At 36.8% G+C, this 17754-nt stretch overlaps 1 protein-coding gene across 1 annotated transcript in view; it reads right to left on the reverse strand.

Annotated features, from left to right (window-relative positions):
- Positions 1–17754, reverse strand: part of GUCY1A2 (guanylate cyclase 1 soluble subunit alpha 2) — a 141876-nt gene that overhangs the window by 54571 nt on the left and 69551 nt on the right. Inside the window, exons 5-6 of the mRNA XM_052671243.1 lie at positions 16667–17152; positions 2680–2823 (exon numbers count right to left, since the gene is read on the reverse strand). Coding sequence (XP_052527203.1) covers positions 2680–2823; positions 16667–17152 — 630 coding nt within the window. The remainder of the gene's footprint in view (positions 1–2679; positions 2824–16666; positions 17153–17754) is intronic.

The following is a 17754-nucleotide window of genomic DNA, read 5'->3' on the forward strand; positions in this document are numbered from 1 at the left end:
ACATTTAGCTGCAATGATAACTGACATAACTATTAAGAAGACTACACATTCTTTGCCATTTGTAGGAGGGTTCATCTGACAGTGAAGAAGTTTACAATGTAAATACCCAAATTTAGGTTAGGTCTACAAAATTACCATACAGACAACTGAAAAAAAAACACACATTTTGAGGGTGTGATTCACCTCACCGCTGTGCAGATACATAAACTAGGACAAATTAGAGCTGACTTCTGTAAAAGTCCTTATTCCTATAGTTTTACAGGGTATATACACACGAGAGATGAATCCTTAAAATCAAATCAACACTGGAATTCAACAGCATTCGGACAATGTCTCAGACGTTGCATTTGAATTCTAGGTGGTCCTACGTGGAGCCAGAAATTGGATTCAGTCTTCCTTGTGGTTTCCTTCCACCTGAGGTTATTTTATGATTCTATGCCTCTATATACTTTCTTAAGCGTAAATTAGCAGTCTCAGTACAAAGGCAACAATAACTGTGTAAGGCTTTTTGTCACTCTGGTTGGTATCACTGGTCCTCCTGCCTTGAAGTCACACTTAAAACTGAAAACAGGATAATTAACATCCACTGAGGACCTTCTCAGCACCTCTATTTTCAATATAAGTTATAACAAACTGACAGTTTTTCTTCCGAATTCAAAAGGAAACTCATTAGGACTTTTTGAATATATGCAGCTGTTCCTAGCATTTTCTTCTTTACAAGCGTCTTTCTCATGCATTGTCTTTATGGTCATTCTTTTATAGGTTTTCTTACAAAGTCACTGAAATGATAAAGAATTTTTCTTAAAAAAAAAAATAGTAGTAATGAAAACATTCACTGTGACTTTAAGAGTAAAACAAACATTTAAAATTTCCCTATGATTGCAAGAATTATTTATAGAGTATAAAGATAGAAAGGATCTGGAAGGCAGATCTCCAGCGTGTGACGGTGAAGCTAGACTGCAGTGATCATCTATATTCACTGGAAAAATAGAGAACTTATCAAACAACCTGGAAAAACTATTTTGTACGGTGTAAGTGAACACCAATCTGAAACAGTTCTGAATCAAAACTGAAAACCAAAAACATCTTCTGGTATCTTTAGAAAATATTTGTCTCCTAATGCTAATTCTGAGTTCAATAAAAGACTTTGTGAAGCTTTTATAAAATTATTCTTCAATATTCATAATCCAAGGTACTTTCACGGAAAGCTAGGCTTTTAAATAAGTGGCCATTTTATGGTAAATAAATAAATATTTCACAATTTTAAAGAAAAATTTCATCAGAAGCATGAGTACCAAAAAATACAAACATTTCATCCTTATATTTTCATTTGTGTTGCTATATTTCCTGGAGTATTTACATTAGCTGTCCATGCTCTCCTTCTTGGGCATGGCAACACATTTGGATTAAATCTCTCTTGATTCACCACATACAAAGACTTCAAGAAATATAATTCAAGGTATCATTTAATAGAGATGAGTTTGAACTCAAGAATATATAATTTAAAATTATAATATTTTAAAATAAAATATATAATCAAGGATCATCACAGATTTATTATTTTTTCAAAAACATGTATTTTCTGACAGGTTTTAAAATCAAAGAGTTGTTTTAGAAATTCATAACACAATCCCCTCCCAGAAAAAGAGAAAAAAAAATAAAATCCATGTTTTTCAAGCCTCCCTTTTTAGCACATATAAGGAATCACAGTTTGCAAAGTGTAATTCAACCAAGATGTAAATCCTATGGGAACTCTGTCCAGCCTTCTCATCTAGATACATATGACTTTTGTTAGTGGCTTTAGTCAGTGTTGAATAATTGTTCTAAATAATCTCCCCATTTTCTTTGAAAATAAAAAGAACAATTTAACCAAAACCAGGAGTGAGTAAAATGAAGGCAATATGTAAACTGAGCCTTGCATAGGAAAGACATGTATCTATCCCCATGGACTCTGTTTCCTGCTGAATTTCCATTTTCTACCTAAATGTTATCCATGTCACGTGCCAGTGGCTACAAGGTTGTTGTAAGATCAGAAGATTCAGAATGGCAGAGAGAACCTTCAAAAAACTACAAAAGGACACGCTTTCCCACCTCCTGCTGCCTCCTGTACCAGTCTAGGAAAAAGAACTGGTGGTGCGTGGGAAGGAAGAACAGTGTCACCAAGAGCAAGCAGTCCCCACACAATTGTATTCAGGTCAACAACTTTTTGGAAAAAAAGATGTGCCCCTTAGAGCCGCAGAACTATCTGAGTGCATCTATAGCAGAGCTGAAGTTCTGGAGCCTACTTCTGAAATCAATTTTTTAAATGCCACTCCATGTGTTAGCTTGCAGTATGGCACAGTCATGGAGCATGTGAATCATCTCCTTCTCACACTAACTGAACTGGAAGTCTCTAGCAGTGCACCTAGTGCCACAAATAGACTTTCAATGCATATAACAAAGTGACAGCTAACACAAAGCAGACCCCCACACACAGCAAAATGTGCATTATGTGGATGTTAAGTTATGCACTGTGCTTAAAAAACTAAGCACGAATGTTGATGGGGACCACTGAAATGTATAAAGTCATATCTTGCAGTAATTTTTAATACTTGCAGTAGACTTCTACTGACAGAATATAGGGAGTTCATCAGGCCGATGTACCACTGATGAACTGAGAAGAAAGAGCAAATGATTTACCTTAATAGGGCTCCCATCTGGAGTGAGAACCTCTTCTGATAGCTCCATCATCTTAAGTGCCATCAAGGCAATGGCTTTAGCGTGGCTAAGGCTTTTCTTGTGGAGCCCTGCTGCGACGCAGTACGCATCACCTATTGTTTCCACCTGCAGCAATCAGATAAATCAAATGTTAAAGTAAGATAATGAGAAGAGATAACTACCATTAGTTATCTGCAATTAAATAGCATTGCTTAAAAACATGTGAGCAAAACATCCATAAAATAAGCAGATAGACAGCAGAGCATAATTAATCTGAGTTTGCAAACAGGTGCAGTCAAAATCTGACATGTGATGGCATAGCGGTTTGTCAATATTACAACCAAAGAAGATCACTACATCTAAAACAATGTATGCCATCAGCTGAGATATGACATTTTCCCACAGCAGTAATGAAGAAAACTCTATTATCATAAATGAGAAATTGCTTGCAGCTTTGGCACTATCTTGGTTGAGTTTGCTGTTTGGTAAGAACAGTTCTACATGATTATAATTCATAATTATTATCTGCTCTGCTTGAAAAGTACATTAAGAAGAGAATTAGAAGAAGCAAAATGTCACCATAAAAAACAGTGAAGAGTCTATGACTGCTCATTAGGAGGCAGCTCGTCCTGGTATAGGGGAGAATTTAAAAATAGATGTTACTGCTGCAGACTTTTGACTGCATCTGTCTCTGTTATTTTCAAATGAGAAACGTTGCCTCTCTCTCTTCAGCACAGGCTGAGAGTGAACTCCCTGCCTTCAGGCATCAAGTGCAGTAGGCGGTTCCCTCTGGTCTTTTCAGACAGGACTTCTTTATCTCTCATCCTTTATTTTCTTTAAAGAAAGCTGTCCCTCAGGAGGAAGCAGGAGCAAAAGAAATTACGAAAGCCCTCTGGCTCTGGTTGAAGGCAGCACTGAAGCCCTTGAGTTTTGCAGTTTTATTGACAGCATTGTGATTTCTAGTCTGCCTACGCTCACATCTGCCTCATATTCTGCACAAAGCCCATTAACACATGCCCAAGCAGACTAAGCCCTCAAGGCTTCTTGCTAATCCAACTTGGCTTTCACCCTGCACCCAACACTACAGGAATGGCAGAAAAAAGCTTCATCAAAAGTTGGCATGAGAAGAAAGAAGATATTGAGCAAGGAGTTATTCAATAAATAAATACAGATGATTCTTCTTTCTGCATGGACTCTGCCAATAGTGGGCCTTCTTAGATTAATTTTCAGTGCAGAGAAACAGAATTAAAGTAATTGCCTCAAAAACTAAGCATTATATGTAAACATATCCAGAGCAGGAATCTAGAACAGCAGTATGAGCAAATGCCTCCCACCATCAGACATGAAGAAGCTGTTACTAGCCCATTGCCAAGCTCAACTCTTTAGGATTTCCTGGTGATTGTACAGGAGGATACACAGCAGTGACTTGGGGTTTCTTGTGAGCTGACGATGAACAGATGGTCAAAAGTTTTCAACTACAGAAGGAAGAATTTCTAGCCATTAACTGACATCCTGACCTACTGTTATCTGTTCTTCCATTATTGTTGATTTAGGCTCACTTGTGTCTGTTTCACTGAGTTTTTCATTAGCTGGGGACTAATATATAGCTCAAACAGAAAAGAAAGAAGGTTGAATTAAGATGTCAGAATTATTTCAATTTATAAAAATATTATATATAATTTTTATGTTCAATTAACAATAAAAGAAGCCAGGAATCATCACAGCTACTTACACAGCTACACAAAAGCCTTCTCTAACTCTTTCTGTAATTCCTTGAAAATTTTTTGAAAACGTCCAAAAGATTTTCAGTCAGGCCCACAGCAAACCAAAGATTAATGTTCATAATTAATTGATGTAGTTGTATGTACTCTACAATTCAGAATCTATTTCTTGATAAATATCCTCAGACTGCTAAACACTGTGGAGTGACAATAAGTAAGACTCCCTGCAGATACAGTATGTCTACTACAGGCATGAACAATACTTTTTATAGAGGTTGAGCTCTACAGTAATTGTCCTGCAGTCACTTACTTACTCTTAATTTGAATGGATTTTAGTTGGAATATGATTTCCAGACGGAAGAGAAGCCCAGAAGACAGAATATAATGTCTGAAGTATTGTAACTGGAGAACAGAGGTTAATAAACTACCTCTGGAGCAACACCAGCAGGTTTCTTCTAAGTACAAGGAGCTACAGTTTCTGCTCTGCTACCTAACTGAAAAACTGGAATGATGTCCCCCTGGTATAACACCGGGGTGCTAATTCAGTGGCAGTTCAGAACAGAATGTGCAGCACTCTTCCTCATAAATAAATGAATATGCACAAGGAATTCCTCATACAAACTACTATAAGTAATGAAGGAACTGGAGTGTCACACTTCATTTCACAATATTATGTTCACAGTGGAGGGGAAAAGATCATTTTGTAAGTGAAACTTGTAATGGCAAGTATAAGATTTTCATCTAAAACATTCAGGAACCTTAACACTCTAAGGGAACTTACTAGCACAGTTTGGAAAGAAAATGCCCATAAAAATGTACAAATGATCATTAAACAGAATTTGTTACCATCATGATCTTAAATTCCTACAATAATAGCAAAAATTAAATCCACTGAAAGAAGCACCTGGTAGGAGAAATGGCTGTGGTTGTTGCCTTGTGTAACTCAGTAGGTTTCCTGTAAAAGCATAATAGATAATTTGGGTTAAAACTGTTACAGCAGAGTGGTGGTTGTCGATTTTTTATGTATAGAGCTGAAAGTTCAATGCGTGTGTGTTCGTTTCTTATGGGTTAACTAATGCATCAAGAAAACTTATTGAGTAAGATTAAAAGATTAAAACTAAATTTCCACAAAAGAATGGGCATTAAAATTAAAAACATAACCTGCTTTGCCTCATGAAGCACGTTTACTTTTGCAGTTTGTCCATTGTAGATCCATTATATTCCCTAAAAGTACATGTGTGCTATTGTTCCTATCTCCTAAACACTCAATAGGCTGTGCAGGTATTTATTATCTCACTCACAAAGATTATGATATTTAGTGCCTCTTTGCCCTAAAGTAATCTGTTCCAGTGTCTCTACAGACTGTTAAACTGACTTTAGCAAAAATAAATACATAAATAAATTGGAAATAAAAAGTTGGCTTTCTTTCACTTTTATAGGTAAACAGATTTAAGTACTGTCTTTAATTCAAAGTATCATCCAGAAATAAAAGCCTGAAATGCAGGTTGTACTAGTGATCTTATTTCAAGTTGCCTGTTCCACTGACACAAAATTAACTGCTATTGCAGCACTTCTCAAGCCAAATCCAATCAAGGGATATTCTGTATCTTCTTTATATATATATATATATATATATATATATATGTATATGTGTGTGTGTATGCACAGAAACGAAAGACCTTTTTTTTTTTTTTTCTCATAAGACAATGGCAAAAAAAGATTACTGCTCAACAAGAATGAAAATCTACAGGATACACCTGGATATCTCTATGAGCAGCCTGTGCCAATGTCTCACTGATCTTTGAGTAAAGAATTTTTTCCTAACGTCTAATCTAAATCTCCCTTCTCTTTGTTTAAAACCATTCCTTCTTTGTCCTATCACTGTATCTGTATATATCTACCTGCTGACTTTGAAACTTGAGGTATATTTACAGCAAGCTATTTTTTTTCTAGTGGATGACAGTCAATACCTCACTAGATGGTCTGAAAACTCAATCTAGCTTTCATCTTTAGATAGTACTTATGCTGACTGGAGCAGAACCAGTCCACTCAATTCAAAGTATTCCTTAAAATATCACAGAAAATGTCCACCAACACCCACCAAGGCAAGAGCTTGCTCATTTTTCCCACTTGCTTCCTCTTACTTTGATATTGGTAATGAGAAAAAAGACCTGTGTAAGAGGTCGTCCAGGAGCGTTATGGTCTTCCCTAATCTTAGACCCAGAGCCACAAGGTATTTGAGAATATGCCAGGTTCAAACAGAATAAACATAGGTATCCCTCAGCCCTTTCCGTCCTCGATTTCTCATTCTCCACCTACAGAACAATAGATATTTTTTCAAATTCAATTAAGTTCCTACATAAATCAAATCCTGCTGTCTCACCTGTTTCTGTTAATCACCAGAAGTATTTATTTCTTTTTAAGTATGTGTTCAGAATCACAGTAACCTTAAGTAGGCGGTAAACTTGAAATACTGAACAGCTTCTCTCTACTCCACAGCATTTAAAGCATATATACTATCTTTGGCTGAAGGATAGCTTACTTCTAAACTGTTTATCACTTATGAGCAGTCAGCCAATGGCTGGAAAGTCTCTTACTACTGGGAGATATTCTATAAAGTCCCACTGTGTAACAGTGAAATAATGACAAACAGCAGTTGCTATGATAAAGTTGCTTCTTTAGGAGTTTCAGAATGAAAATACATAAATAAACAGCATGGAAAGAGATAATGGCCTGGATAATTGTAATTTCATTCTCTTCCCCTTCCTCCTTTGACTTTTCTCAACAACAACAACAAAAAAATTCTGCTGGTTTGCGTGTGATTTTTTTCTCCACATAAAAGAGGATAGATAATATTCCATCTTAAAATATTGGCTTGTCATTTCACTTCTCTTCCAGGCATATTTCCACTTTCCCCCCCCATAAAGGCACATTGTTCAAGGTGCATCCATAAAGTACATAATCCTTGAATTTCAGGCAATAAATCTCAAAATGAAAGGCTAAAAAGAAGTCTGCCAAATGTACTGACATTTCGTAAGCAGCTATTCTAAGGGCCTTTTGTACTTCTTCAAGTTCCCACATTTGGATGTGGCACCCTGGCATTTAGATAATTGAGGTTATACTTGCCACTGCTTTTTCCCCCTTTTACTGTATGTTTTAATTTCAGACTGAAAAATTTGCTATACAAATTGCAATGGAAAAAAATGAAGGTGAAAATTATTACCACTTTCTGTTATCTTCATGATGTAACATATAAACTGCTCAAAGAGTCATTATAGTAATTGTAAAATATTTTTTAAAATGGCAATAATGAAATCTGCTGGGTTTTCTTTTATTTTCTGATTTGTAACCTCCTGGGAAGGGGAGTGGAGGGAAGGAAAAGAGGAGGGGAGGGGAGGGGACCAGCAGGTGAGTGTCTGCCAGAATGTCAGCCTATATCTTCCTTTAATGACTGTGAGTGAAACTGACACCTCAGTCTCCTTGGTTGATGAAATGTTGTTTATATTTCTCTTCTTAACTAAAATTAATACCCTTGAATACTCCATTGCCTCTTAGTCAATCCCAGACATTACTGCCTGTCCCCATGGGACTAATGCAGTACAGAGCTCTTTGAACAGAGATCATCATTTCCATTTGCAAAACTCATGGAAAGTCAGGCCTTGAACTAATCAGTACTCTAAGGCACCTTATTGAGGGACAGCACAATGCTTGGTGGTGATGGGAATTACTCCAGTACCAATATGACATAAAGCAATGAAATTGGGAAAGAAGTAATTCTGGATTTATGCTGATTACATGACAGAAATTAAAATGTAGTAAACCTCATTTTAATCAATCAAAATACACTCCATGCATTAAGGAATATGGCATGATACTAAAGAATATCACATGATTAAATAGCCACAACCTCAAATTATATGAAAAGAAAGAAGCAACATACCTAGCACATAGGCTACAAGTATATAAGGTGGAGACTATCCGGGTGAGTTTGGCTCATCTAACCAAAGACATCTATAATGTGCTTCTTACGAGATATTCATTCCCAGTTCTGTTTATATTGAATGGACAGAAATGGAAATTCTAGCAGTTGCTGTGCTAACCACCTCACATAGAAAAAAATAAACCTCATATGAAAAAAGTTTTATGCTCATCCTGTAATATTGTACTTTTAATTTATTTACTGTGAGTCTAGATGAACGATTACTTCCTGCAAATAGCATATTTTCATATTCTCTGTCCCAGAATCATATAAGAGAAGGTTCTAACAAGACCATGGGAAGAGGAAGAAGAGAAAATGAAACATGGAAGGCCATGGAAGGCTGAATTTTAGGAGTAGAACAGGTCAAGTTTTGGGAAACTGAACAGGCTTTCAATAAAGCTGGTACCTAGAAATAAAGATAAATAAGTGGTAACAAAGCTAATCCCTAGAAAGATAGATGAACAATTGGAAAATCTTCATATGATCCATACCTTAGGCTCCTTTGCACTCAAAGATAAATCTAGAATCTAGGCTTGGAACAGAATTTATTGGAGAATAGGAAGCTTAACTGATTCCTATGATTACATTAAAAAAAAAAAAAAAAAAAAAAAAAGACTTTAAGCTTATTAATTTGTTTTGAAGACCTGAAAGTAATTTCTCAATATGGAAATTTGGAAAGTCATGATATGTTCCTGGCTGTCTCTCAGTCAGATTAAGCTCCCTGCACACTTCTGCACCTGCACTTATTGGAGCACACCCTTGCTTTCTGCACACTTAGGCTGCATTCCCATGGGATTACATAAATATATAAGGAGGTTGTTTCTTAAGTCTCTTTTCAGCATGGTGCCAAGATTCAGGATAGGAATGCACCTGGAAGTGGAAGATGGGAAGTGTCCTCAGGTACTGCATGTGTTATCCTTTTTAGCTATATTTCTTTCCAACTGCAAAACTGAAGCACAAAATAACTCAAAACAATGTATTTATTTTATTAAAGCTAAAATATTTTTTACCTAAAGGAATACAGCAAAATTCAACCTTAAGAAGAAATTCTTGCATTTGACTCTATAAAAAACATTCAAAGTAATTACTACCTCCCATTGGGTTTTCTTTCATCTGTTTTCCACCCTAAGTCGTAGAGCTGAAGACTTAGGGCAAAGCTAAGGTATATGGAACGTGGTGCTCTAAAATTGTCATTTGGACACCATTATTCCTGTCCATTACTTCTAATTCAGCCACAAATAAAATACCTTTTTAATTGATATAGGACAAAGACTGAAGAATAGGGAGATACCTCCATTTATATTGTCAGTAGTCTCAGTACTCACTATAGGCAGCAATTTATTTAATATCTGTATTCCACCTCAAGACGATATTGAAATCTCCTGTAATTTCTTCTACCCATCTCCTTCTGAATACGTCTCTGCAAATCACTAATAACTTCACAATATTGTAATTCGGGATGAGAATAATACCCTGCTTCAGTGACACAGAATAAAGCCTCTAATTTAAGCTATTCAATTATAAATTTTCTATAGTCAATGAAAAGAAAAAAAATGTCCATGGCACGATTTACTCTATCGTGAAGTCTGGAAACACCATTTTTCTACCCTACAGGAGGACTCATATCTCAACATCTTCACTTAATTTACTGAGTGAAGAGGCTGAAGCTGTGAGTGCTCAGCTGGGAGAAGAGGAGGCTCAGTAGAATCTCTTCAGTGTCTATTAACACCTGAAGGGAGAGAGCAAAGAGGATGGAGCCAGGCTCTGCTTAGTGATGCCCACTGCCATGACAAGAGTCAATAGGCACAAAGTGGAACATGACAAGTTCCTTCTGAACACCAGAAAACACTTCTGTGCTGTGCAAGTGATGGAGGGCTGGCACAGGCTGCCCAAAGGTTGTGGGGTTTCATCCTTGGAAATCTCCCAGAAGCAATGTGGATGTGGTCCTGGGGATGTGGTCCTGGGGATGCTGCTCCAGGTGTCCCTGCTTGAACAGGGCTTGGGCCAGAGGTCCCTTCAAACCTCAAACATTCTGTGAAAATGTGATTCTGTGACCCTGAGGCAATTTCCAGACCTACTTTTTTATGTCTATATATTAAAGGCAGAACACTTATCTTTTTCCAAGTATCCAAAACTCGTTTTTTTGTTGTGTGAACTGAAATTAAAGTTTAGTCCTATTTGTATTTTCAAGTATCCTCTATATCACTGCACAGAAAAGCTTTGAAATACAGTTGAATCATGAGATGCTGTGAAGTTTAAAAATGCTGATTAGCTGAAAGTACTTAGGGCTGGTTTTAGTTGTTAGTCATTTTGGCTTTTGGCTTCTTTTTCCAGAAATGAATTCTACATGTTGGATACAGCATTATTTATAAATCCATCAATTATTTGGGATACTTTAAAAAGGAATTTTTTTATTTTTTAATTTTTTTAAGCTTTCAGCAATTTAAAAATAGGATTTGGGAATGATCTCATTTAGTTTCAATCTCAGTGTTTGAATCTCTTATTTTCTGCTCTGAACTTCAAAAATTAACTCCCAAGCAATGAACAATTGTGCTTCATCTTCAAGGTAACCCTGCAATGCTTTTATGATGCTGAATTCTGCTTTCAGAAATAGTTTAGCGTATGGAAATCCCCTCCCACGTGAGAAGTGAATTCCAAGTATCAACGAAGTTCAGAAATCTCTGGTAAAGCTAAGTATCTTACTACAAATCCCCACTCCTTCCCAAGAGCCTAATTATGAAGCAATTGTTCTTTCCAGACCTGAGGGCATTTTATTTTTAGCGAGTTTAATGACGCCACATGCTTGCAAATTCATGTGCATTTTACAAGAGTTTTATTCCAACTTCTTTCTACAGCATCTACTTAGCATCTTAAAAATAATCTTTCAGTATCCATTCTTTCATCTACACATTTATTCAGTGTGCTGTTTTTCTTATTAATGGAAAACAGACAAACAGTTCCTGCTGTGTAGAACTAATACCCAGCATTTTAAAAGTTGTTTTTTCCTCATTAGTTATAATAGAGACATGCTAGAAGACTTACAGTTTACATTAGGCCAACATCAGGTTTGCACACATCAGTCATGGAAAACATAAGGCATAGTATATAAACAATTTAACTCTTTTGTTGGTCAGAGTCAAACGGTAAAAATCTCATTGAATGTTTATGATGAATAGAATCTGGTTAGCATTCTGCCTTATGTGTGGTATTTGCAAAGTCAAAGTAAAGAACTGTCTAATAAAATAAGCACACATTAAAATAAATAAGTTTCACAGACGAAGCACACTTAAGTTCAATGTGACAAGCCTTGTCCTCAGGCAGGGTCTTAGTTTATTGCAGCTACCTCTGGTAGTATGCTCTAGACCTGAGACAATGCTGGTCTTTGAAATGGAAATATCTTAGACTGATGGAACATGAAATCAATATTCTCCAGTCTTTCAGGGAGACTAAAAGGGAAAAACATGACACAAGCAAACAAAGTGCTCAAGTATGAATGATGTTTTTTAAAAAAACCTAGCATCAGGGAGCCCTGCGTGCTGCAACGAGGTATTGGGCAGAAGTCTTTTTCAGCCACTATAACTGGACTTTCTTTTTGGTATGGAGAAGGGAGCACTAAAGAAAAATAAACTTCTGGGTTGTACCCAAACAAAAAGTCAGGAGGTAGCCAGGATTCACAATCAAACTGAGGTCTTGGGAGGCACTCCCACATGAACAACATGAAAGATATGGAATGAGACACATAAATGTGCACTTCTCAGGCAAGACAATAATGGAAGAAGGAAGTAGAAAAAAAAAGACAGAAGTAAACCTATAGAAGCATGGTATTCATGAAGAAGAAATCATATACAGAAGCAGAAGCCCTGGATTCTTTAGAGAATTCTTGGATGATTAATTGCCTAGAGCAGGAGAACATGTACTCATGTTTTAGTGCTTTGTACAGGTCTGTATGTACATAAAGAGTAACTGTTTTGGAGCCTGAATGTATGTTTGCTTCATTTGCACATCTCCCTAAACACAAAAAATGTGAGTCCTCCACAAGGTTGAAGCAAGATACAGGCTTAAAGAAATAGGAAGTCTTTAAGTATCTGGGAGCTCTCTGGTGAGAATATAGCAGATCTGTAGCACAATTTCAGACAAAAAGGAATTTTCTGTAGGTTTTTCTTTGTTCATTTTTAAACATAACCCTATAACACTTCTGAGTTTCCTCCAAAACATAGGTGTCCCATCTTGGCCCAGATTTCATAAGGAAGTGAGAGACTCTGTGTCACAGCAAAGAATGTATGGCCAAAGAAACTACCACAGCATCTTATATCCTTATGCAATAAAAGACAAGGGAGGGAAAAGGGGTCTTTTCAGAAAGCTAACAAGGGGAAAAGAGCTTCAGGCAAAAAAAAAAAACCTGAACAACAAAAATAGGTTAAATAATCCTGCATCAAAGACATTACTCGGAGGGAGAAACAGAGGCTGCAGGAAGCTTGAACATGAAAGATTTCAGTCTTCAAGACTAAGTTTTAAATGCTAGCTATGGCTGCAGCATATCTAAATAGCTAATATCTAAGTAGTGGATGGCTTAGCCGAAGCATCATTTCCCAGCTCTTGGCTCGTAATAGCATGAATTCAGATACAGATAAAAATGGGTCAAAACAAAAACACAGTCAGGCCAACCAGGATATGTTTTACCCTAATCATTTGCTTTCAAAATTTATTAATATCCATCTCAGTGCTTCTCCTGGAGTCCATGTTTCTATCTGCATGTCTATAGTCACTACCTTATAAAGCAGCTCTGGTCTTCAGAACTGCACCCGTATCGCTATGATTTGCACTCCCTTCTGGACAGCATTCTTCTCTCCCACTCATCAGTATCAAGACAAATATGATTAGCTCAGACAGTGAACAGCACCAGTTTCCAAAGGCATTGCCAGGTCTCAGCTTTCTTGCATCCTCTATCGGTTGTACTACCTCACAAGTGCCCTATTCATCTTCTCATCAAAGTTGTATGCAAGAAAATTCTTTCTAAATTTCAGTCTAAAACATAAATTGCTAGAACTGTCACCCATGCTGATATCACAATGCATCTCAGTTACTGCTTTGTTCACCCTAAGCCTGTAGAAATGTAACCTGCCATCTCTGGCATCTATTCCATATGCTACTGCTTTGAAGTTTATTTTCTGAGCCCATCATTCGCTCGTGACATTCATACCTGTGCATCCTCCTGCTGGATACTCTTTCCCTTTCTCATCACTTACAGGTACGTACTTTCATTTCCAAGGAATTTCAAAGTCTAATTCATCCTCCTTCAGCCCTTTTCAAGACTTTCTTTTTCTGTACCAACAGCTCATTACGCTTGCCCTCCATGTTCTACTTGTTAAATACAAGTATCTCTGTTCTTCAGTTGCATTCCCCATTTATCTGTAAATATTCCTGAATAAATAGTACGAGCCAACTGAAAAGTATTACATTCATTGTCTGACTCCAAAATTAGAAGCACTGAGGTTCTGAATTCGTAATGCTGTAGCAGTAAAGCTGGGTGAATAATTTACAGCATGAAGCTTATTTAATGAATTTGGCTTAATTTTCTGTTTATAGAATGATGAATTTGGTCTTCAGAAGTACTGTACCAATAATTTTTGCAAATTATTTTTTCCATATTGCTGAAGCATAAGCAAATTTGAAAACAGTTGTGTTTTGATGTTCAGGATAAATTTCTGTTACAGGACTATGTCTTAGAAGTAGGCTGTCAGTACAAACACTGGTGATGATATATCTAAAACTCACTGCCTGAGAATAACTTCTGAAATAGTAGCTGTGATGGTGGTGATCATCCCTATTAATAAAATTAGTTTCAAAAATACCATCTGGAAAAAAAAAAAAAAAAGGAAGAGATACAAGCACATAAGTTACATTTATTTTAAAATGCAAATGCTTTTTCAAAAGGAGTTGTGTTTATATCTTAAGCCTGATTCTCTAAGGAAATGAAAGATGGCTCAGTGGCTGAGTTTTCTGTCCTTTTGTAATGCTTAATTGAGTCGCATTCACTTAATCCCACTGTAACTTTTTTGGACTCCTAATTAAGAAAAGAAAAATAAATGGGAAAAATAAAAATAAAAAAGAGATTTCAAAGACCCATATCCTGCAGGTTGAGAGAAGATGCATGCCTGGATCAATGTGGGAGATTCAGAACATTGTTCCCAGCTGCAGAACTGGCTGTCGTGTGAGCCCAGCAACAACAGGATCCCACTGGCATTCTGAGCTCCACAACCAGCAAGCATAGCACACACACACAGCTCCAAAACAAGCGCACGCTACCTTACTTGTAGGGGTCAAGACTGTGGACAGAACCTGAAGACAGGGATGGGGTGTAGGGATGCTCAGGGTGTATGAGGGAGCAGGGAGATGGAGGCAAACCTGTGATGAAGGGATCTGAGGAAGACCCAGCAGTTCTTCGTCCTTAAGGCAGTAACGGTGGATAAATAATGTTTGAGGTGTAAGACAACCTTTCATAGAAAAACAGGCTTTGTTTATTCTTCTGCTCATTACGTGGAGGTCTCAATTTTTTTTTTTTTTTTTTTTTTGAGTACTCATACACATACTTGATGTGTAAATCTCATCTTGCCCATCTCAGCAGCCATCATCTTACATAACTGATCAGAACAATATTGCTATGCAGTAACTTCTTCCATCTAAAGTGGCAGAAAGTGGTGAAAGGCAGTAATACACGGTCTAACTGGCCTAATCTTCACAACTAATGTAAAAATATTCCTTCATAGTGTTTTCAGAGGACTCTGCCAACCTGCCCTCCATATAGATCAGTGGTTATTAGATACTTTATTTCCTATTGCTATGCAATCATAGTTTTTAACAAAAGAATGTCCTGAATGCCTCAGAACAGATAACTAAAATTAAGCTCTGGGAAAACACTGACTACATCTATATATCCTACAGAGCATACAAAATGGAGTCACAAGGTACAGCTTTTAATGGTGGGTCAGAAGCTCCTCAAGTCTTATTGTCAGTGCTGACTTGAGAACCAGCACAGTAACAGCAGACTAATACAAACCAACATCAAAGATCCCATCTTTTCTAGCTATAACACACACACACACACACACACACACACACAAAAAAAAAAAAAAAAAAAAAAAAATGAATTTCTCAAATTCATTTCCATTCTAGTCTTCTACAGCATGACATTGGCTTCTGAGCATTAGTAACAGTAACCCATAGCCTAGGAGCTCAAAACTAATTTAAAGCATGATGTTTTATCTTGGTAGTGTCATATCAACTTATATCTTTGCAATATACATTTCTACCCATGGTAGTTATTAAAACTTTGCAGCAACAATAGCCATTATTATTTAAGTAGAGAACTAATATTTTTGGAAGCCTGCTAGAGAGTACTGGATGATAAAAACTAAAGGAATGCCAGTACTGTGAGGACCTCCTCTCTACAGTCTATGAACAAAAACTATTTAATGCAAGTGGAAAACCGGTGATTCAGTTTGAAAGCCTCAGATGGAAAATAAAGTCAACATATAATTTTAAAACTATGATTTTTTTCTTTGATGTATTCATAGTTATAAAAATAAACTTGTTCTGCTTTGCCTATCACAAAATTAAAATGTACGCTATACACAAAACATATTTTCTATTTCACAGGATAATTACACAGGTAGTATTTTAACTATACTTATTAAATTCTGTCTCCTTTTTTTCTCTCAAATACCTGGAAACCAAATCCCCTCAAGAGAATGAAGGTGCTGCAGTCTGTAACAAGGACTAACAGTGTGACAATTCCTTTTTGCAGGGCAGTAAAGGATTGGGGCACAACACTAATATCTCACAATCATTCCATTTACTATGAATGGACAGCTGCTGTTCTCTTCCTAATCTTGAGTGGAAGGTTAAATCTAAACCAAAAGAACATTCAGGCTCTGCTGAAACAGAGAATACTCTAGTGCTTTTCAGGAGCTAAGGACATCACTGAGGTCTTCATCATCCTTACCGCACTACAACTGAAGTGTCACTTAAAGAAAAACAAACTATTACACAGGAGGTGTGTACCCCTATAGGAAAAAAGGAATGTTGGACATACATTGCCATGAGGTAAACATGATGACAGCACAACATTAAATTTCAATGAACAAACTTCAAATTTCTTTTTTCCTGTGACATAAATAATTGCCTTTCACACTTTTGGAGGGGAGATACTGGTAACTTTTTCCATCTTAGTTTCCATTAGATTTTACTAACTTAGGACTTCAGCTATTACCTTGTAGATGTCCAGGAATCCACACTGATGGTCAAACCGTGTGTAGAGTTCATTCAGCATGCTGATGACTTGCATGGGTGTGCACTGCGCGCAGATGGCTGTGAAGCCAACAATATCCGAGAAGAGCATGGTGACATCATCAAACTTCCTGGCCTGAACTTGCTGTCCCTGCCACAACTGCTGAGCCACTTCTTCAGGGAAAATAGAAATAAGGAGATCGACTGTTTTCTTTTTCTCCTCTTCCAGGGCTTGGTGTGTGCGTTCTAGCGTTGCCTTCAGTTTATCCATTCTTTTTTTCAAGCCATCTTGGGCCTTCGCTTGCTCCCCAACCAATATAACATCACGAGTAGCATCATGGATAGGTATGTCCGACAGATGGAGGCCTCGGCCCATCAGTTCATCCAGCTTGTCCACACAGGGAGACCCCAGAAACAAAATTGAATTGGATTCTGGCACATGAATCATTTGTCCCTTAACTTCCATCACCTGCAAAAATAAAACCAGATTTTAGAACAGCGAAGATCACCTGATAAATGGATTTCTCATCTAATTCCTCCGTATTTACTCTTCAGTTAAAATGATAAGCATAAACTGCAGCCTTTTACACAGTTGCATCTTAAACACCTGTTCAAATAATAAGACTCACATAGTCTGCTCATCAAGGTAAGTCAGAAAATAGTCTATATTCACACAAAAAATTTCCCAAATCAAGGATGGGACTCCATTTTAGCTCAATCAGATCAGAAAGCAACCACAATAACACATATTTCTCAGAAAGGATGTAAATAATGCTTCTAAGTTGTGCTCCTTGAACATACCTGGCCTTAAAAGCAAATTCATGAGTAGCTTTTTATCTGTTAATTAGAAACAAATTTTAAAATCATTAAATTAAAGAAAATTAAAGGTTAACTACGACTATCTGAAAGCAGTCTAGGTGAAGTAGCTTCTGTTCTTTTTAAGGAAACACCTACTAATTCAAATGTTCTCATGCTATAGAGCAGTCTGGTAAGAGCAGACACAAAGAAGAACTCCTATAAAATAATTAACTCCACAGAAAAAGTTTATCAGTGCCTCTATTTCCCATTTGC

This window comes from Tympanuchus pallidicinctus, unplaced genomic scaffold, assembly GCF_026119805.1.
Source record: "Tympanuchus pallidicinctus isolate F22 unplaced genomic scaffold, pur_lepc_1.0 scaffold11, whole genome shotgun sequence".
In the NCBI taxonomy this organism is placed as follows: Eukaryota; Metazoa; Chordata; class Aves; order Galliformes; family Phasianidae; genus Tympanuchus; species Tympanuchus pallidicinctus.